The sequence below is a fragment of the Cynocephalus volans genome, chromosome 2 (genome assembly GCF_027409185.1).
Source record: "Cynocephalus volans isolate mCynVol1 chromosome 2, mCynVol1.pri, whole genome shotgun sequence".
In the NCBI taxonomy this organism is placed as follows: Eukaryota; Metazoa; Chordata; class Mammalia; order Dermoptera; family Cynocephalidae; genus Cynocephalus; species Cynocephalus volans.
In genome coordinates, this window is record NC_084461.1 from 118,382,590 (window position 1) to 118,405,568 (window position 22,979).

At 38.0% G+C, this 22,979-nt stretch overlaps 1 protein-coding gene across 1 annotated transcript in view; it reads right to left on the reverse strand.

Moving 5' to 3' along the window:
- CDKL3 (cyclin dependent kinase like 3) overlaps positions 1 to 22,979 on the reverse strand; it is a 50,481-nt gene that overhangs the window by 19,497 nt on the left and 8,005 nt on the right. The window contains exon 4 of the mRNA XM_063086640.1: positions 15,899 to 16,077. Coding sequence (XP_062942710.1) covers positions 15,899 to 16,077 — 179 coding nt within the window. The remainder of the gene's footprint in view (positions 1 to 15,898; positions 16,078 to 22,979) is intronic.

Genomic DNA, 22,979 nt, shown 5'->3' on the forward strand with positions numbered 1-22,979 from the left:
ACTTCCAACAGAGACACTAAAAACACTGCTACACAAGCCAGTTTACTTTTCAGCTTGATGTGAACTTTCATAGTACAATTTAGTAAGGTAAGCCATAATCTGCAAAAATGCAAAGATTTATCTAGGCGGGACTTTCAAAAAGCAATGGAAGACAATATATCCAGCTGATTATCATTGCAGCGGTAATCTTAAAGGGCTCCCTCATTATCCAAAATATGAGTAAGTCCTAGTTCAGCTATATAGACAATCTCTCCTCCTCATATCAACCACAGAAAAAGAGTGGTCTGCTAGAAAGAATGAAACCAAAATTAATCTCCTACCTACTGGGAGTGAAGGTATTAGGCTCAAGCCTTGGTCAAGAAAAGCAGATCCAACCAAGCTTACCACTAACATGCAGGGGTAAGGAGGAGATTAAAAAGAAGCATAGGGATGGACTTCTGGCATGACAGTGAAGAGAAAACTGCTCTACTCCCTAGTCAAATTAGGACAAATTTTTTTTTTTAAACACAATGATTTAAAGCCTCTGGAAATAGTCCTAAGGGCAAACATCAAATAAAGAAATATCCATTGAAGAAAATCTATAAATATTCAGTAAGAAAGATGACTCTACAGTGTTTAGACCAAGACAACTCCCTCCTTCCTCAGTCTCAGCTAAATGAGGCAAAGACTTCAGTCTAAGGCTCCATCTTCCCCCAGCACCCAGTTGAAGGGCTTTCTTCCCAGGAGGATCAGAATATCATCATTTCTCATACTTTCCCAACTACCTGTTGCTGAGAGTAAGTCCTGGATGAGTAGGGGTAAGAGATGGGGGTCCCTTCTTCCAACCAGTCCCCATTCATTAAACAATGGCTCTACCTTGGGTGTGGTGCACTGAGAATTGCCTTTGCCCCAGCTCATGAGGCAGTGGTTTCACTGCCAGGAGAAACAAGCTGAGGCGACCTCAAGCTGCTGCCTCCCCACACACACACCTCACTGAGCACTAAGCTCCTAGAGCAGGAGAATTACTTAGAAAGGAGATTGCCATTGCCATTAACCTAACCCAGCTCCAGAACCCTGGGTCAGAGATTCTGCCTGTGGGAAGAAGCAGGCCATAAAAGAGATGGCTCTTAATCTCTTCCAAATGAATTGACTTCATTTGCAAAAAAGTGTAGAGAAGTTCAAGGCTAAGGGTACACTCAAGAATAGTGGAGAATGTGGTGAAAGACTATTGAGTGGAGATTTATGGATTTAATGAAGATATAGTCTATACTACAGACTAGCTAGTGTGGAAAACAATCATGAAATAAGATGGTTTGGAGAGGACTTCCTGGAGTCAGAACAAATAGTAAACATTAACTGCAGAAATAATTCCTTCAAAGGAGCCACAATTTGACTGGAATAGTTCAGAGCAATTTAAGTCCCAGGGAAATGTAGAAAACAGTAGAGCAAAAAGCCACCAATTAGTGGAGTTTAACAGCTAGGAATTGTCAGGAAAAGAAAAAAAGATAACCCTATCAATACCGCTGTCATCCCAGGGTGACTGTTGGCCCACCCAAAGCTGTGCCTCACTAAGGAGCAACTACAGAGGTTTAATACTTGGGGTGGGTGGACGGAGGGAGTAGGAATAGGCTTGACTAAAATAATTCAACCAGTGACTATAATACAAACAAGCAAATAACAACAAGGGCCAGAGAGAGAAGTCCCATACCCAGAGTTGCTGCAATATGTTATCTAAAATGTTCAGGTTCCAATAAAAATGACAAGACATCCAAAGAAATATATACATACACCATAAAAAAAGCAAGCAACCCAAACTGCCTGTAAGAATAACCAGTTTTAAATTTAGCAGAAAAATATTTCAAAATAACCATTATAAACGTGTTCACAGAACTAAAGGAAAGCATGATTAAGGAAGTAAAGAAATTCAATGATTGAATTCAAGCGAAAAGAAAAAAAGTAAAGGAAGATATGATGACAATGTCACATCAAATAGAGAATATCAATCAAATAATATAAATTATATATATAAAAAGAACAAAGTGGAAATTCTGGAGTTTAAAAGTACAATAACTGAAATAAAAAATTCACTAGAGGGGCTGAACCGTAGATTTGAACAGGCAGACAAAAGAATTCATAAATGAAAATAGATCAATAGAGATTATGCAAGCTGAAGAAGAGAGAATAAAAAGAATTTTTTTTAAAAAGACCCTTGGAGAAATATCAGACACATCAAGTGCAACATCATATATATACTGAAAATGCCAAAATGAGAAGAGAGAAAAAGAAAAAAAATTGGTGAAAGAATGGATGAAAACTGTCCAAACGTATTGCAATTTATTTACTTATAACCTACAAATCCATAAAGCTCAAAAAAAACTCCACATATAAACATACAAAGAGATCCAAAACACATCATTAATAAAAATGCTGGAAGTGAAGACAAGAAGAAAATCTCGAAAGCAGCAAGAAAAAAACAAATCACTTACAAGAGAGCCTCAACAAGATTAACAGCAGACTTCTCTATAGAAATAATGTAGGCTAGAAGGCAGTGGTACAACAATTCAAAGTGCTTAAAAACAAAAACAAAAGCAAACTGTCAATCAAAAATCCTATATCCAGCAAAGCTATTTCAAAAATAAAGGTGAAAGGGGGGAGGGGATAGAGAGAAGGGGAAAAGAGGAACAGATAAAGGGACATGAAAATCAGCTACAATGTATATTGAGAAGTTAAAATAAAAAAAATTAAAAATTAAAAAATTAAATTAAATTAAATTTAAATTAAAAATAAAGGTGAAATTAAGACTTCCCAACATAAGCAAAAACTGACAGAATTTGTTGCTAGCCAACACACCCAAGAAGAAATACTAAAATAAGTTCTTAAGATTGAAGCTAGTGACCCCAAAGAGTAATCTAAATCCACACACAAAAAACCAAAAAAAAAAAAAACCTAGTAAATGTAATTATGTAATTATAAAAGGCATTATAAATACATAATTTTCTCCTTTTGTCTCTTAATTAATTTTAAAAGCAATTGTATAAAATAATATCCATATAATAGATTATTGGGCCTATAACATTAGAAATGCAATATGTGTAATATATTTATCCATAATAGCAAAAAGGAAGTGAGAGGAAGCAAAACTGTATTGGGTAAGGAAATGACTATAGATGGTAAAGTAATAATTATAACAGTGTATTGTTCAGTTTGTAATATTAATAGATGTAGTATGTACAACAAATATACCATACAAAGGGGGAAAAAAGAATAACTTTTCTATATCTATATCACTAAAATTAAGCTACTATAAATTGGAAGTTGATTCTGATTAGCTAAGGTATATATGATAAGCCTAGAGCAACCATCAAAAAAAAAAACCATCAAAAAATATAGTAAAAAATTATTAAACAAATTAAAATGATAATTAAAAAATAATCATTTAATGCCAAAGAATGTAGGAAGGGAGCAACAAAGGAAAAAAATTACACACACACAAAAAAAACCCTAAAACAACAGTTTTAAGTACAATTATATCAATAATAACATTAAATGTTAATAGATTAAACAACCCAAACAAAAAACAGAGATGATCAGTCTGGAGGGGAAAAAAAAAAAAACATGACCCAACCATATGCTGTTTGGGAAAGACATACTTTGTGTTCAAAGATACAAACAGGTTAAAAGTTAAAGGCATGAGAAAATATATCATGTGAATAACAGCCACAAGAAAGATGGAATAGCTACACTAATATCAGTGAAAATATTCTTTTAACAAAAAAATGTTACTAGAGATAAAGAGGGAAATTTCATAATGATAAAAGGGTCAATACATCAGAAAGATATAACAATTATAAATGTGTCTAAAACAACTAAACAGAAGATCAACAAGGAAACAGAAGACATGCTTAACATTATAAACTAATTAGACCTAATCGACATTTATAGAACACACCACCCAACAACACTAGAATATACATTCTTCTCAAATCACACGTAACATTCTCCAGGACAGTTTATATGCTAAGCCATATACAAACCCCAATAAATTTTAAAGGACGGAAATGATACAAAGTTCACAATGGAATAAAATTAGATATCAATAGCAGGAATGAATTCTCAAATACCTATAAATTAAACAAAGCACTACTAAATAATTAATGAGTCAAAAAAGAAATTAAAAGAGAAATCAGAAAATACTTTGAGATAAATAAAAATGAAGACAACATACAAAATGTATGGGATACAGGTAAAGCAGTACTTAGAGGAAATTTATAGCTGTAATGCCTATATGAAGAAAAATACCAAATTAATAACCTAACCTTCCAACTTAAGACACAGGGGAAATAAGAACAAACTAAACCTAAAGCTAACAAAAGGAAGGAAATAATAAAAATTAAAGTGAAAACAAATGGAACAGAGAATAAGAAAAAAATAGAGAAAATTAATGAAATCAAAAACTGGTTTTTTGTAAATTGACAAACATTTAACTAGAATGATCAAGGAAAAAAAAAGAGAGAAGACTCAAATTATTAGAATCAGAAATTAAAGAGGGAGGGCTGTCCTATGGCTCACTTGGGAGAGTGTGGTGCTGATAACACAAAGGCCACAGGTTCGGATCCCTATATAGGGATGGCAGGTTAGCTCTCATGGGAGACCGTGGTGCTGACAACACCAAGTCAAGGGTTAAGATCCCCTTACCGGTCATCTTTTTACAAAAAAAAAAGAAAGAAAGAAAGAAAGAAATTAAAGAGGAAATTAATTGACTTTACAGAAATAAAAAGGATTATAAAGGAATACAAAGAATAATTGCTTGCTAATAAATTAGATAACACATTTACAACAGCTTCCCAGAAAAACACAAACTACTAAAATTGGCTCATAGAGAAACAATCTCAATAAATCTGTAAAAAGTGAAGACTGAATTAGTAATCAAAAAACTACCCAAAAAACAAGAACAACAACAAAAAAAAAACTACCCACACACACACACACAAAAGCCCAGGATCAGATGGCTTCACTGCTGAATTCTACCATTTAAAGAAGATTAATACCAATTCTTCACCTAGTCTTTCAAAAAATTGAAGAGTGAACCCTTCCCAACCCGTTTTTAAGGACCAGTATGAGTATTACCCTGCATATTAATCTGTTTTCTGTCACTTACAATAGAATATCTGAAACTGGGTAATTTATAAAGAAACAAAATGTATTTCTTACAGTTCTGGAGGCTGAGAATAGTCCAAGATCGAGGGGGGTACATCAGGTGAGGGCCTTCTTCCTAATGGGAACTCTTGGCAGAGTCCCAAGGTGGTGCAGGGTATCATATACATAGCAAAAGGGGCAAAAGCTCATTAGCATGCTCATTTTCTCTCCTTATAAAGCTACCAGGCTGCTCTCCTGATAACTCACTCATCCATTAATCCATTAATCCATTAAGTCACAAGTGGATTAATCCATTCATGAGGGCATAGCTCTCACAATCCAATCCCCTCCCAAAGACCCCACCTTTCAATGCTGCCACATTGGGGATCAAACTTCCACATGAGCTTTGGAGTGAACAAATATTCAGACCATAGCACCCTGATACCAAAACCAGATAAAGACATTACTAGAAAAGAAAACTACAGACAAATATCTCTTATGAATATGGACACAAAATTCTCAACAAAATACTAGTAAACTGAATCCAGCAACATATGAAAAGAATTATATACGGTGACCAATGGGATTTATTCCAGGAATACAGGGTTGGTTTAATATTTAAAAATTAATAAATGCAGGGCTGGCCAGTTTGCTCACTTGGGAGCATGGTGCTGAAAACACCAAGATCAAGGGTGCAGATACCCATAATGGCCAGCTGCTAAATAAATAAATAAATGTGATACATCAATAAAATAAATCAACAGAATAAAAATCACAATTTACATTTTGATATCTCAATAAACACAGAAAAGACATTTGACAAAATCCAACACCCTTTCATGATAAAAGCACTCAACAAACTAAGAATAAAAGGAAACTTCCTCAATTTGATATAAGCCATCTGTGAAAAATCCAAGCCAATATCATACTTAATGGTGAAAGACTACATGCTTTCTCCCTAAGATTAGGAACAAGACAAGGATGTCTGATCTCATCACTTCTAGTCAACATTATACTGGCAGTTCAGGCCAAGGCAATTAGGCAAGAAAAAGAAAAAAAGCATCCAGACCATTCAAGGAGTACTTTTCTCTTGCTAACCTGTCTTTTGTTATAGGAGTGGTGGCCATGATCCTTGTGATGGGTGGGTAATACAATTGTAATACAATTGCATGCACTGAAACCCATTAAATATATTTAAGCCCATAAGTCCATATTTTTAAGTAATATTTAAGTAATATTTTTAAAAAATGAATTGGTTGCTGTATTAGTCTGTTTTGTGTTGCTTATAACAAAATACTTGGAACTGGATAGTTTATAAAGAAAATGATATTTTTTGCTTACAGTTTCTGAGGCTGGGAAGTCCAAAGTCCATTTGGTGGTGGCAAAAGTGATTCAGGGGTCTCACACTACAAGATGGTAGAAGCAGAGAGAGCAGAGAGAGAGAGCAAGACAGACTTTCCTCTTCTTACAAAGCCCTCAGAACCATGCCCCTGACCATCATTTTTAATCCATTCACTACTGCAGGGTCCTACAACCCAATCACCTCTTCAAGGCTCCACCTTTCAATTACCATAACAGTACTTCCCACCTTCTTAACAGTCACAGTGGGAGCCAAGTTTCTAATACATAAAACTTGGGGACACAGTTTTGGGGGACACAGTTCAATCCACTACAGTTGTCTTTGGAGATCACGTTTTAGAACCAACTCATCTTAAAAATTAATAAATAAATCAAACATTTATCCTATATGAACTATATCCCTGGGCAACCAAATGAGGGAAAATGTCCCTTTATAAAAGTATTCTGAGTAAGAAGTTAAAAAGAGATGATAAAGTTAAAAACCACCATTTTGAAAACCCCATGAATTGATGAAACCAGCCATTAAGCATCAATGTCTACAACATCAAAAAAAGAGACATTCAGATATTATGTGCCTCCTGATTAAAGAAGACAATAATGCCTATGTTCTTGCCAAAAGAACTGAACCTCAGACTAATTCAGCCTCTGGATACAGCTGCCAATTTGCAGGAAATATAATTCTCTGGTGGACATTAAGGAAAAAAAGAGAGAGAGAGAGACTTGAAAAACATCAAATCTTATTTAAATAAAAAAGGCAAGACCAGTTTTGACAAATATACCACAGTAATGTAAGATGATAATATTAGGGTAAATGGAAGCTGGGTGAGGGCTATATAGAAACTCTATACAACCTTTGCAAATTTTCTATAAATCTAAAATTATTCCAAAACAAAACATTTATTTCTTTAAAAAAAAAAAGGATAGTATAGCTATCCAAAAAACAAAAAAGATATGGAGAAAGTGTAACACTCATACTTGGCCAGTGGGAATGTAAAATGATGTAAACACTTTGGGAAACAGTCTGGAAGTTAGTCAAAAGATTAAACATAGTTACCAAATAATCCACGATTCCAACTCATAGGTATATACCACACAAATAAACGTGTACACAAATGTTCATAGCAGCATCATTCATAACAGCAAAAAAGTGGAAACAACCCAAAAGTTCATCAACTGATAAATGGGTAAATAAAACAAGGTATATCCATATGTATTAGTCTGTTTCTGTTGCTTGTATCAAAATATACAGAAATGGGTATTTATTAAAGAAAACGAAATTTATCGCTTACAGTTTCAGAAGGTAGGAAGTCCAAAGTCCAGGGAACACAACAGGTGAAGGCTTTGTTTGGTGGTGGCTTCAGTGACGGTGGGGTATCCCATTGCAAAAATGGCATGGCAGAGAGAGAGTTCTCACGCACTGGTCCTTTTAAAGCTATCAGAACCACACCCATGACCACCATTTTTAATCCATTCACTACAGCATGGTTCTAGAATCTAATCACCTATTCAAGGTCCCACCTTTTGATTACTATAATAGGATTTCCCACCCTCAACAGTTACACTGGGGATTAAGCCTCAATGAGATTGGGGGGCACCCAATCTATAGCACCATACAATGAGATATTATTCAGCTTTAAAATGAAGTACTGATACATGCTACGATATGGATGAACTTTGAAAATAATGTGTGAAGTGAAAGAAGCCAGTCCCAAAGGACCACATATTTTATAATGCCATTTATATGAAATGTCCAGAATAGGTAAATCTAATGAGAGAGAAAGTAGATACCTGTTTGTATTGGCTTGGAGTTGTAGGGAAAAAATAGGAAGTGATTGCTAATGGGTATAGGATTTCTTTTTGGGGTGATAAATGTGTTCTGAAATTGATTATGGTTATGGTTGCACAACTCTATGAATATACTAAGAAACCACTGAATTGTTATAAGCAACACCCCTCTTCTCTGGTACCAGTTTTCTGAATTGTACACTTTAAATGCGTAGGGCCTGGCTGGTTAGCTCAGTTGGTTAGAGCCTGATGCTGATAACACCAAGGTCCAGAATTTGATCCCTGTACCAGCCAGCCACCCAAAAAAAGTATATTAAAAAAAATAAAAACAAAATGGGTGAATTGGATGGTATGTAAATCATATCTCCCAAAAGCTGTCATGAAAAAAACCTAGATTAAACTAAATGGATATACATTTGGGCGTTAAAAGCATGAAGAAATGTAAGGAACTCATGACAATAAAAGTCAATATTGTGGTTACTTTGGGGGAAAGGGTATGTGTTGTTATTAGAGTAGGGCACATGTAGTGGATTCAATGTTTCCTTAACTTACTGAAGCTTAAATTGTGTCCCCCAAGTTTTGTGTATTAGAAACTTGGCCCCCATGGGGCCAGCCCATGGCTCACTTGGGAGAGTGTGGTGTTGATAACACCAAGGCCATGGGTTTGGATCCCTATATAGGGATGGCCAGTTAGCTCACTTGGAAGAGCATGGTGTTGACAACACCAAGTCAAGGGGTTAAGACCCCTTTACCAGTCATCTTTTTTAAAAAAGAAAGAAAGAAACTTGGCCCCCACTGTGACTGTTGGGAGTATGGGAAATCCTATCACAGTAATTGAAAGGTAGGGCCTTGAAGAGGTGATTAGATTGTGTGACCATGCCAGTGAATGGATTAATAATGGTGGTCAGGGGCATGGTTCTGAGGGCCTTAAAAAGAGAGTAAATGAGGAAGTTAGTCTCTCTCTCTCTGCTCTCTCTACTTCCACCATCTTGCAATGTGAGACACCTGGGTCACTGTCACCACCACCAGATGTGTTCCTTAGACTTTGGACTTCCAAGCCTCTGTATCTGCAAGCAATAAATTTCATTTTTCTTACAAATCACTCAGTTCCAGGTATTTTGCTATAAGCAACAGAAACAGACAAATACAGAAAATTGTTACCAGAGAAGAGGGGTGTTGCTTACAACAAATACTTGAAAATGTGGAAGCAGCTTTGGAATTTTGTATTGAGGAGAGCCTGGAGGAATTTAGAGGAACAGGCTAGAAGAAGCCTTGATGCTGGTGAAAGTTTTTCAAAGATGAGAAAAGCAAGGAAAGTTTGGAATGTTTTAGAGGTTGGTTAAACGGTGGTGACCAGAATGCTGATAGAAATATGGACTGTAAAGGCCATTCTGAGAAGGTAGATATATCATTCAGATAGAAATGAGAAGGAGCTTTTTAGAAACTGGGCCAAAGATCAACCTTGCTATGAACTGGCAAGGAACTTGGCTGTATTGTGTCCATGCCCTAGGACTTTGTGGAAGTTGGAACTTAAGAGTTCTGAACTAGAGTATTTGACAGAAGAAATTTCTAAGCAGCAAAGCATTCAGGAAGCATGGCTACTTTAACAGCCTATGCTGAGTTATGGCAGCAAAGGCATGATGTAAAGCCAGAATTTAAAAGGGAAGCAGAGGGCTGGCCAGTGGCTCACTTGGGAGAGCGTGGTGCTGACAACACCAAGTCAAGGGTTAAGATCCCCTTACCAGTCATCTTTTTAAATAAACAAATAAATAAAATAAAAGGGAAGCAGAGCATAAAGATCTGGAAAATTTACAGCCTGGCCATGTGGTAGAAAAGCAGAAAGCATTTTCAGGAGAAAACTGCAATGGTTCTAAGAAGGTTTGTACAAAAGAAACAAATTATCAAGAGAAGAGGGGAAAGGCCCTGAAGGCACTGCAGAAACCTCTACGGCCAACCCTTCCATTGCAGGGTCAGAGGGCTAAGGAGACAGAATGGTCTTGAGGCACAGGCCTGAGGTGCTCTCCGCAGGCTCATTGCACAGGACCACCTTGGGATGTTGCTTCCAGCACCCTTGCTGCCCCAGACTTGGCTAAATTGGCCTCAGGCATGGCTGGATCCACAGCTTTGAAAGATACAAGCCAGAAGCCTTGGTGGCATCCATGTGGTTTTAGGTCTGCAGGTTCACAGAATGCTAGAGCTGTGGAGGCCCAATTTCAAAGAATGTATAGAAAAGCATGGGGGCCCAGGAAGAGATCTGTCACAGGGGTGGAATCAATGCATAGAGTCTTTGCTAGACCACTGCCAAGAGGAAACGTGGGCTCCGAGCTACAGCAGAAGAACCCAACAGTGCCATACCTAGTGGAGCCGCAAGAGTGGGACCACCAGGGAGAACCCACATCTGTAGAACTACCAGAGTAGAACACCAGCCTGGGAAAGCTGAAGTATGGCCTGAAACCAGGAAAGCCATTGGAACAGAGCTGCCCAAGGACTTGGAGACTCATCCCTCACACCAGCGTGCAGAGGACACTGAACATGGAGTCGAGGTATGTGATTTGCTAGCTTTAAGATTTAATGCCTGCCCTGCTGGGGTTTGGACTTGTTTGGGACCTACTACGCCTTTCTTTTGGCCTATTTCTCCCCTTTGGAATGGGAATACGTACCCTATGTTTGTCCTACCACTGTATCTTGGAAGTAGATAATTTGTTTTTGATTTCACAGATAGGACTTTGAACTTTGGATTTTTGAGTTTTTTTTTTTTTTTTAGATTTGTGTTTTTATTATTTATTTATAAAATTTTTATTGAATCATAATTGATTATACATATTTCGGGGATTCAACATTGACATATGTTGATCAAGTCAATATTACTTGCATATACATTGTTACAAATCATACTTACTCTTTATGCCCCTTGTCTAATCTCTCCCCATCCCCCTCTCCACCCGCCCCCACCTCTGATAACCCTAGATTTCTTCTCTCATTCTTTTTCTTTTTTAAAAGATGACCGATAAGGGGCTCTTAACCCTTGACTTGGTGTTGTCAGCACCATGCTCTCCCAAGTAAGCTAACCGGCCATCCCTATATAGGATCCAAACCCGTGGCCTTGGTGTTATCAGCACCGCACTCTCCCGTGAGCCACGGGCTGGCCCTTCTTCTCTCCTTCTGAAAGAGTAATGGTTACTCTGTTAATTTGTTGCCTAGATGATCTGTCCAATGCTGAGAGGTGTGTTCAGGTCCCCCAATAGTATCGTAGAGCAGATGCTTCTTCTGTCACTCTGGAATGGGCTTTGTGGAGAGACATCCTCTTCTTTTCTTTATCTCTGCTGGTGACTGTCCTTGTGTCAATGCACTCCAGTGGCTGGCAGACCATCTGCACAGAGGTTGTGGCATCTAGCAATATTCGCGGCAGCCATGGTTATTGTAGTAGCTATGGTGGGCCACCCACATGGAGATGATGCTTTTGGCATGCTCCTTACCTGGTTGCTGGTGGCTCCCAGCTTCATACCTCAGGACCCTGAGCAGGCCCTGTGGTGCTGGCAGTGTGCCTGGTTGTGGGAAGAGGATCCGGTCCTCAGCTCCATACCTCAGGACCCCAGGTGGGCCCCAATGAGTACTCTGTTTTTTCTTTCAGTTCTGTGTTGGATTATTTGCTGGTTTCACCACTTAAACTCTGTGCTGGAACTAATTTGTTGTCCTTTGCTTACTTCAAAAGTGGGAGAACTTCCTGTGTGAACCAGTACTTGAATTCTGTGGTTGAGCTAAATTGCTGCTTTGCTGTTGATTCCCTGCAGAAGGTTTTTGTGCAGCTCAGGTTTTAATGGTTGATTTTATAAGTACTTCTGGTTATAGTGAAATCCACTGCACCTGGGTTGCATAGAAACTCTGGTCTGGGCCTGAGTCTTTTCATCAAACTACACCCCATGCAATTCTATATTACTGACCAGTCTCCTCTCAGTGGTCCTATGCTGATTGGGAGGCAGATCAGCTGTCCTTGCTGTGCCCCAGTGTTCTCCCAGTGGACCCGTCTCCCCCACTACCTGTGCTCCAAACACTTCCCATGGGATGGGCTATGCTTCGGTCCCTTGCAGTGACTCACTGGCCTCTGAGTGGCTCCTTTTTTTCATTTGTTATGGCTCCTCTGTCCTATGTGGGTCCACGGGAACCCTATTAGTGGCCTTGCTGGCCCCCCAGGCCAGCAAGGCCCTCTTCTCCCCTGCCACCACCAAGCAACTTCCTCTGAAGGGCACAGCTGTGGCTTTTGCAGGTCCAGCTCCTCGCACTTAGGAGCTCCAGCCTGGATGCGGCCAGGGCTCGAAACGGTCAGAGCTGTTTTTTCTTTTTCTCATCGTGGCTTCTCCCCCCTTCATGCACTCCATAGGTCTCTCCTCCTCTTCTCCTGAGCTGTAGCCTGGACTTTTGAGTTTAAACAAGACTTTGAGGATGAAATGAATGTTTTTGCCTGTAAAAAGGAAATGAGTTTTGGGGGGCCAGGGATGGAATGTAGTGGATTGAATGTCCCCCAAATTCATTGAAGCTTGAATTGTGCCCCTCAAGTTTTACATATTAGAAACTTGGCCCCCACTGTGACTTTTGGGAGCATGGGAAATCCTACTGTGGTAATTGAAAGGTGTGCCTTGAAGAGGTGATTGGATTGTGGGACCATGCCATAGTGAATGGATTAATAATGGTTGTCAGGAGCATGGTTCTGAAGGCTTTAAGAAGAGAGTGAATAAGAAGGTTAGTCTCGGGCCGGCCCCGCGGTGCACTCGGGAGAGTGCAGCGCTTGGGAGCGCAGCGCGCTCCCGCCGCGGGTTCGGATCCTATATAGGGATGGCCAGTGCGCTCACTGGCTGAGCGCGGTGCGGGTGACACCACACCAAGGGTTGCGATCCCCTTACCAGTCACAAAAAGACAAAAAAAAAAAAAAAAGAAGGTTAGTCTCTCTCTGCTTCTACCATCTTGCAATGTAAAACCAGTGGGTCACTCTTGCCACCACCAGATGTGTTCCTTGGACTTTGGACTTTGGACTTCCAAGCTTCTGAAACTGTAAGTAATAAATTTCATTTTTCTTATAAATTATCCAGTTCCGGGTATTTCATTATAAGCATAGAAATGGACTAATACTGTACACAAAAGGTTTTCTGGGGTGGCTAGCAAAATTGTAACTTTTGATCTGGTGGTGGAGCTATACACGTTTTTGAGGTTTTCTGCATCTGTGTTTTGCTTTACAATAAAAAGTTTTTAAAAAGACTTACTAGTAAATTTGTTTCAAACACAATGTTGAGTCTTATAGAATCCAACATTACCATGCACAAAGCACCAAATTTGGCTATGTGGAATACCAGAAATTATGCCTGTCCTCAAGGAATTTATTTTTAGCTGGAGGTTAAAAAGAGAGAGAGAGGGAGAAAGATAAAAAACTAGGCCATGTTAATTTTCTTTTTAATTTTTTTGCAGCTGGCTGGTATGGGGATCTAAACCTTTGATCTTTGTGTTACAACACCATGCTCTACATGCTCTAACCAACTGAGCTACCTGGCCAGCCCAGCCAGCCATGTTAAATATTAACTGGCACAACATTTCCAGACAACGTACTGAAAGGTTTAGAAGAGGACATAATTCACAATTTGGGGGCAAAGGATAAGTGCTAGCAAGTGTATCAGAAAAGGAATTTAAGCTACATCAGGAAAAGAGTTTGTAAAACTGGGACAGAGAGATCTTACGAAGGCTACATTATGCCCAGAGGTAAAAAAGAATTGGAGAAAAAAATGTTTGAGGGATTTTGAACAAGAATAGCTAACATTTATTAAGCATTTACTATATTTTAATACTTTTCATGCATAAAATCATTTAATCCTCACAACAAACCTATGAGGTGGGTACTATTATTATTTCCATTTTATAGATGAAGTATATCTGAGGCACAGAAACAATCTGTGCAGGGCATTAGTGGTGGGTGCAGTTGAAAAGGTACTCTGGGGCATGGAATGTGAATGTAAACCACCTGAGTTGGAATCCTGGTTGTGCCATTAATGAGCTATGTGACTTCAGGCAAATTACTTTACCTTAGTGCCCTCTTATTTAAAGTGGGAATGATAACAGTAGCACCATCATCATAGAATTGCTGTGAATGATTTAATGCATATAAAGCATTTAGAACAGTTTCTGGTAGAAAGTAAGTATTCGTTAGTATTAGATGTCATTATAATAACAGAATAATAGTTTCTAGGAAAAGCACATGGGAATGATCCCCCTTTTTCTATTAAAGTTTTGTTTTGGGGCCGGCCCGTGGCTCACTCGGGAGAGTGTGGTGCTGATAACACCAAGGCCACGGGTTCGGATCCCATATACGGATGGCCGGTTCGCTCACTGGCTGAGCGTGGTGCTGACAACACCAAGTCAAGGGTTAAGATCCCCTTACCGGTCATCTTTTTAAAAAAAAAAAAAAAAAAAAAAAAGTTTTGTTTTGTTTTTTGGCAGCTGACTAGTACGGGGATTCAAACCCTTGACCTTGGTGTTATAACACTGCACTCTTAAATAAGGTATTAAGGGCCAGCCCATGGCTCACTTCGGAGAGCATGGTGCTGACAACACCAAGTCAAGGGTTAAGATCCCCTTATTAGTCATCTTAAAAAAAAAAAGGTATTAAACTGTACACCTTTGTCCTTTTATGTTCTTCAAAATTGATTATTTATATACATATTTTTTAGATTGCTTTTTCACATTAGCCTGAGACCATGCTACTTTTTGAGGCACCCAGACCAATACAAGTTTTGAAATATTACCGGCCAATCTTTGAAAGACAGTGCCATTTTTCCAGGAAAGAGGGAACTTGGCAGTTCAACCTGTTACCACACTTGCTGAGTCAGGTAAACGATTTTAAAATCTTTGCAGAACATAGAGGCAAAAGATAAGCAGAGACAGCTCTGCCAAGGGTGTGGCACAGCTTAAAGCAAGCATGGATACACCCTGATGGATGTCTGCATAGGTCTCCTGAGGCAGTGGCCATTCAACCCCAGAGAGTACACATAGCAGCAGCCCTAGCCAGCTGTATGGGAACCTATAGGGTCTTTCTCTAAAGGTGCCTGTACTGGATTGAATTATGTCCCCCCAAAACTCATTGAAGCTTGAATTGTATCCCCCACATTTTATGTATTAGAAACTCAGCCCCAACTGTAACAGTTAAGAGGGTGGGAAATCCTATTATCGTAATTGAAAGGTGGAGCCTTGAAGAGGTGATTGGACTGTAGGACCATGCAGTAGTGAATGGATTAAAAATGGTGGTCAGGGGTATGGTTCTGAGGGCTTTAAAAGAAGAGGAGAGTCTGTCTCTCTCTCTCTGCTCTGCTTCCACCATCTCGCAATGTGAGACCCCCTGAGTCACTGTCACCACCACCAGATGGACTTTGGACTTCCCAGCCTCAGAAACTGTAAGCAATAAATGTCGTTTTTCTTTATAAATTACCCAGTTCCACGTATTTTGTTATAAGGAACAAAAATGGACTAATACAGTGCCCCTCTTCTTTAACCCCAACCCAGATGCAGAGCATAGAGAGAGTCAGTAGTAGGGATAACAGATATGCCAAGGGAAAAAAGAGATGCCTAGGAAAGGCCAGGTAGGATCCCAAAATATACATACTTTCCATAAGAAGTATCTTTTAATACTAATTCTGGAGCTCTATACCAGCGTGTGGCCACATAGTCTGTATAAATGTCCCCAGGAGCTGCTAGTGTTCGTGCAAAACCAAAATCACAGAGCTTAGTAATTCCTGACTGGGATACTAAAATATTTTCGGGTTTTATATCTCGATGAATGATCTAAAAAACAAACAGAAGATGAAATAAATTAAAATGAAGTATCATGATCTAAAGAATCTCTCAAAAATTATACAGAGAAAATCTAATCTAATTACAACACTAAAGCTATTTTCTTACCACATGCAAAGGGTTAACTACACAATTCAAAAATAGTTACATATTTTCAATTCTTGTCCCATCCATCACTTCAGATGAAATGAAGCCAAGAAAACAGACTTAATACTAAAAAGGTAAATCACATTCCTAAAATGAAAATCAAAAGAATGTAATTAAAATTTTTTAACTTTCCTTTAACCTCATGTCCCACCCCAATTACTGACTGCTTTTATTTCCTTTGCAGCTAAACCACTTGAAGACATTATCTATACTAATAGTCTTCACTTTCTGACCACCCACTCACTCAAGATAATGTAATCTATCTTCTGCTCCCACATTGCATTACAGTTCACTAACCAAAGTCATCAACATTGTTGCTACATCCAACAGACACTTCTCAATCCATTTCTTACTTGATAGCGTATAAACATTGCTAACTGCTCCTCCATTTCTGGTTTCTGGAACCTAAAATTTTCCCAGTTTCTTTCTGTCTCCATGGCAGTTCCTCTTTCTCTGTCTCTTAAATGTAGGAGTTCTGGTCTTAGGCTTTCCTCTCTTCTCAAGTTTCTTGTTCAATCTCATCTACTCTTTTTTTTTTTGCAGGGGAACCACTTTCATCACTTGCTGATGGGGACAGCATACTAACACACTCTCTTGGGCTTATTCCTACCTACTGGCTGCTCCATCTCAATCTCTTCTACTCTTTTTAAAAATCATTACTTTAATATTTTATTTATTTAAATTGACAAAAACTGTATATATTTATCATATACATGTTCTTTTGAAATACGTATACATTCTGAAATGACTAAATAAAGCTAATTGACGTATGCATTACCTTACACATTTTATTTATTCATCACCTCAAATGAAATGAAGAGAATATGTGGTGAGAATACTTAAAATCTACTCTCAACAATTTTCTTTCTTTTTTTTTTTTTAAAGATGACCAGTAAGGGGATCTTAACCCTTGACTTGGTGTTGTCAGCACCACGCTCTCTCAAGTGAGCTAACCAGCCATCCCTATATAGGGATCTGAAGAACCCTTGGCCTTGGTGTTATCAGCATCACATTCTCCCAAGTGAGCCACGGGCCAGCCCTTACTCTCAGCAACTTTCAAGAACCCAATACATTGTTTTTATCTATAGTCACCACATTGTACAATAGATCTCTCAAACTCATTCCTCCTAACTTAAATTTTTTATCCTTTGACCAACATCTCCCCAACCATCCCTCTTCCCCAAGCCCTGGAAACCACCATTCTACTCTCTCTACTTCTGAGTTCAACTTTCTGACATTCCACATGTAAGTAAGATTATGCTGTATGTTTCCTTCTATGCCTAGCTTATTTAAGTTAACATAATGTCCTCGAGTTTCATCCACATTATCATAAATAACAGGATTTCCTTCCTTTTTTAAGGCTGGATAGTATTCCACTATGTACATATACCACACTTTCTTTATCCACTCATTGGCTGATGGACACTTAGGTTGATTCCGTATCTTGACTATTGTGAATAATGCTGCAGTGAACATGGCAGTACAGATATCTCAACATACTGATACTGATTTCATATCCTTTGGATACCCAATAGCGGGAGTGCTGGATTATATGGTAGTTCTATTTTTAATTTTTTGAGGAACTTCCATACTATTTCCCATAATACAAATGAGGTTGTACTCATTTATATTTCCAGCAACAGTGTGCAAGGGTTCCCTTTTCTCCACATCCTTTCCAACATTTGTTATCTTTCATTTTTTGATAATAGCTATTTCTATCAGGTGTGAGGTAATATCTCATTGTGGTTTTAATTTGAGCTTCTCTGATGATTAGTGATTTTCAGCATTTTGTCTGAAACTCCCACAAGACTGTAAGCTTCATGAGGGCAAGATGAATGTTTGCCTTGTTCAAGCAATATCCCCAGTGTCCAGTACAGTGCCTTGAACAAAGAAGTCACTTGAAAATGTTATCAAATGAATGACAGAAGCATACACTCATCACCTGTAAAGTATCACAGCATGAGTGGAAATGTCTCAGTGACAGAAATCTGTGGTCTTTCCTTGCTTATACAATTTACTGCCATAGTCCTTAGAATTGGCTCTTGTTCTGCCTCAATCTCCCTCAATAAATAGCCAAAAAATTAACTTAGGGTAAGCCTTTCTAATTGAGCCACCTTAAAAAGTTGCCACCTATCAAACTATATTAATCCTTATTTACTTCCACAATTTTTACTGAGTGCCTACTATATACCAGGTACTATGCCAAGATCTGAGGATACAATATGAGCAAAAATAGAATTAAAAAAGCACATTAAGATACCACTTCATGCATTCTTCCCATCACATATCCATTGACCTCCTCCTTAGGGTTTGAATATGGAGCAGGAAGATCCACCCACTGGATACCCTGACATTCTCACTCTTCAACAACTAACACCATGACTACATCCAGAATTTTGTTATCCTTGGAAACCAAGCACTCTTTGAATCCCAACTTTAAAAATTCTATGTTTTGATGACATCTTCCTTGGTCTTCCATCATCACATTGAGACCTCCATAAAAATAATATTTTTCTCCATTTGATTAGGCTTCTTTAATATTTCTCATCAATGTTTAGTAGTTTTCAGTGTATAGATCTTATATATCTTTTGTCAGATTTTCCCTAAGTATTTCATATTTTTTGATGCTATTATAAATGGCATTTTTTTAATTTCAATTTTTGGTTGTTGCTAATATATAGAAATAAAATTGCTTTTGGTATATTAATCATGTATCCCACAACCTTGATAAACTTACTTATTAGTTCTGTTAATTTTGTTATAGATTCCATAGCATTTTTTACATAGGTGATCATGTCTTCCACAAATAGTTTACTTCTCAAAAAAAAAAAGATACCACTTCACACCTACTAGAATGGCTTCTACAATAAAAAGACAATAACATTCAAATCCTGATACTAGCCAGCCAGCCACCAAAAAAAAAAAAAAAAAAAATTATCAAACAGCAATTGAAGTTTTGGAAATCTTTCTCTTCCCTGTGATTTCCCTCTTCTGATCTCCCAATTCCATTTCAATGAACAAATGTATGCATGCATATACACGTGTATACACGTCCATGAATATGGATACATATATTTGTGATCTGGCTGCTTTGCAAGCACGCTGACATTTTTGTCATTCTGCAGTATTTCCTAGCCCCAGGCTTTGAGACACACTGAGCAGCCATGGAGAGGCAGCATGGTAGAAAGGAAAGAGCATGGACCACGGAGGACTTCTAGCCTCCTCTCCCATCACTTATTAACTATCTGACATTGGAAATTTATTTATTAAGCTGTAAATATGTTTCCTTGATTATTGGGTTACTATTAAAAAAAAAAACCTCTCATTTCACAATCAAATGATTAGTTTTGTATTACATCAAAAGTGCTTAGCTCCATGTGGATGAGGACAGTGGCAGGCCATCCTTGGGAAAATCATATCACTGGTCAGAACTTGTCCTAATGACTTTCTTGCCCATCCTTTGCTATACTATTACACTGAGTGTTTGTGCCACAAAACTTGGCACTTTATCATCTTTTATGTTTATTTTATCATCTGTCTAAGCCTATTTTCTCAACTATAAAATAAAATCTTTGAAGGCAACATACCTTTTCTACTTATTTTGTATCCCCAATATTATTCAGTATATTGAGTCTATCCAAACATTTTAATTACTGTTTTTTTGTTTGTTTTATTTTGGGGGGCTGGCCAGTATGGGGACCCAAACCCATGACCTTGGGATTATAAAACTGCACTCTAACCAACTGAGCTAACCAGCCAGCCCTGATTATTGCTTTAAGGAAATGTAACAAATTGATATTGTGGTGTTCCTTTTCTACATAAATATCTATAAATGGTAGATATTCATAACATCCCTGACTTGTTATCACCTATTAATTAAATTCATTTGTTTAATAAATATTTATTGACAGCGTATTCTATGAAAAATTCTGTCCTAGGCAATAAATAAAGTTCCAATCCTCATGGATTTTACAGTCTAATAAGAAAGGCAGATTATAAGCAAGTGAACAAATACACAAACAGGCTGGCTGGTTAGCTCAGTTGGTTAAGGCCAAGGGTTCAGATCCCCTTACCAGTCAGCAAATAAATAAATAAATAATACAAACAAAAGAATTACAAATTGTGAAGGCAGTGTGATAAAGAGCCAAGGGAGAGATATCAGCAGGAATGGCATATTATGGACCTCCAAAAATGCTCTCCTCCATAAAAGAATTGAGAACATTGGGGGAAAGTGTCAAAATCAACTTTTTCAGAACTCTGGAAACTAACCAAAGGCTTGCAACAATTCTGAGAGCATATTTAAAAAGAAAAAAGCAGCCAAATCTCAGTAAGAACAGCAAGCTTTGAGCTTTGTCGTATACTAAACCTGTCCTATTTCCATTCCTCTCTTCACAGCTCCTAGTAGCCTTGAAAACCAACAGCCCCACAATCATGGTGAAAACCAGCAGCTTAGTAGCCACTAACAGGGTTGTAGCTCCTCTAAAGCCCAATTCCTAAGGGCCGGCCCGTGGCTCACTCAGGAGAGTGTGGTGCTGATAACACCAAGGCCACGGTTTCGGATCCTATATAGGGATGGCCGGTTAGCTCACTGCCTGAGCGTGGTGCTGACAACACCAAGCCAAGGGTTGAGATCCCTTACCGGTCATCTTTTAAAAAAAATAAAGCCCCATTCCTAGATAACTATCATCATTTGACCTGTCTGGCAGTTCCCTGGAAAATCCCACTAGAAAGCTTGTCTTTATTTGACCTAACTCAGAACTTGCCTGTGAAAACAGCCTGTCCCCTGGGGCCTTCACTGTAAATAATTATTGGCTATTGTATATCACAGCCACCTGAGGCAGCTATAAGTTAGGGCCAATAACAAGCTAACCAAAATATTTAAAAAGCTGGGAGTGAGATGTTCATAGCTCCAACTTATTCCTGAGAATCAAGAAAGCCATGTGCATATGCAGATCTGTGTGCCTGTCCAGGAAAAACCTGAGATGGTCCTAAGCTCTTACTTCTGGCTGACTATGAGGGCCTGCACAAGCAGGAAATTAAGCAGGAGTTTTAAACTACCTGCCTGATAGAGTAGTTTATGTGTATGAACACAACGTCTCACCAAATGATATCAAGAGAAATTATTAAAAAGAAATAAATAGAAAAGAACACTATCAAGAATGCAAAAAAGGGCTGGCTTGGTAGTTCAGCTGGTTAGTGTGTGCTTCTGATAACACCAAGGTCCAGGGTTTAATCCTTGTAACCAACCAGCCACCAAAGAAAAAAAAGAATGCAAAAAGACAGCCTACGGAATGGGAGAAAATATTTGCAAGTCACATAACTGATAAGCATGTGGTATTCATAATACATAAACTATAACTCAAGGGGCTGGCTGGTTAGCTCAGTTGGTTAGAGCATGGTGTTGTAACATCAAAGTCAAGGGTTTGGATCCCCTTACTGGCCCGCTGCCAAAAATAATTAAGTAAAATACAACTCAATAATAAGAAGACAAATAATCTAATTTAAAAATGGGCAAAGAACTCAAACAGATACTTCTCCAAAGAAGATATACAAATATGGATTTGCCTATTCCGAATATTTCATTTAAATGGAATAATCTGTGGTCTTTTACATCTGACTTTTTTCATTTAACATGTTTCCGAGGTTCATTTATGTTGTAATGTGTATCAGTACTTCATTCCTTTTAATGGTTGGAAAATACTCCCTTATATGGATATACTTCATTTTGTTTATCCATTTATCAGCTGACATACATTTGGGTTGCTTCCACTTTGGGCTACTTTAAATAATGTTGCTGTGAATATTCCTGTGCAGGTTTTTGTGTGAACATATGTTTTCAATTCTCTTGGGTATATTATCTAGGAGTTGAATTGCTGGGTCATATGGTAATTCTATGTTCTACTTTTTGAGGAAATGTCTGTTTTCTGCAACAGCTGTACAATTTTACATTCTCACCAGCATTGTATGTAGGTTCCAGTTCTCTACTTCCTCACCAACATTTGTTATTGCCTGTTTTTAAAATCATAGCCATCCTACTGAGTGTGAAGTGTGAAGTGTTATCTCATTGTGATTTTGATCTGCACTTCTGTAATGACTAATGATGTTAAGCATCATTTCATGTGCTATCAGCCATTTGCATATCTTCTTTGGAGAAATGTCTATTCAAGTTCTTTGTGCATTTTTATTTATTTCTTTATTTTTTGGGCAGCAGCTGGCCAGTACAGGGATCCATTGTGCATTTTTAAATTGAGCTATTTGTCTTTTTATTGTTGTTTGTAAGAGATCTGTATATATGTATAGGGGATATAAATGCTTATCAGATATATGATTTGCAAATATTTTCTCCTATTCTGTAGGTTATATTTTGACTTTCTGAAGGTATCCTTTGATGTAAAAAAATTTTAAATTTTGCTTACCTGACAGCTGCCAAAAAAAAAGTTTTAAATTTTGTTTAAGTCCAGTTTGTCTGTTTTCTTTGATTGCTTTTGCTTTTGGGGTCATAACTAAAGAACCATTGCCTAATGCATGACCACACAGATTTTAACCTACATTTTCTTCTAATAGTTTTAGCTTTCACATTTCAGTCTTTGATCATTTTGAGTTGTTTTGTACGTGGTGTAACTATCAGACTTTAGATTCAAACAATCAGTTTAATTCTCCTTTACTTTGTAGCTGAATGCTCTCCAGGACTACAAAAAATTCCATATTACAATCTGATTTTTATAATAGCTCTGTTCTATATAACC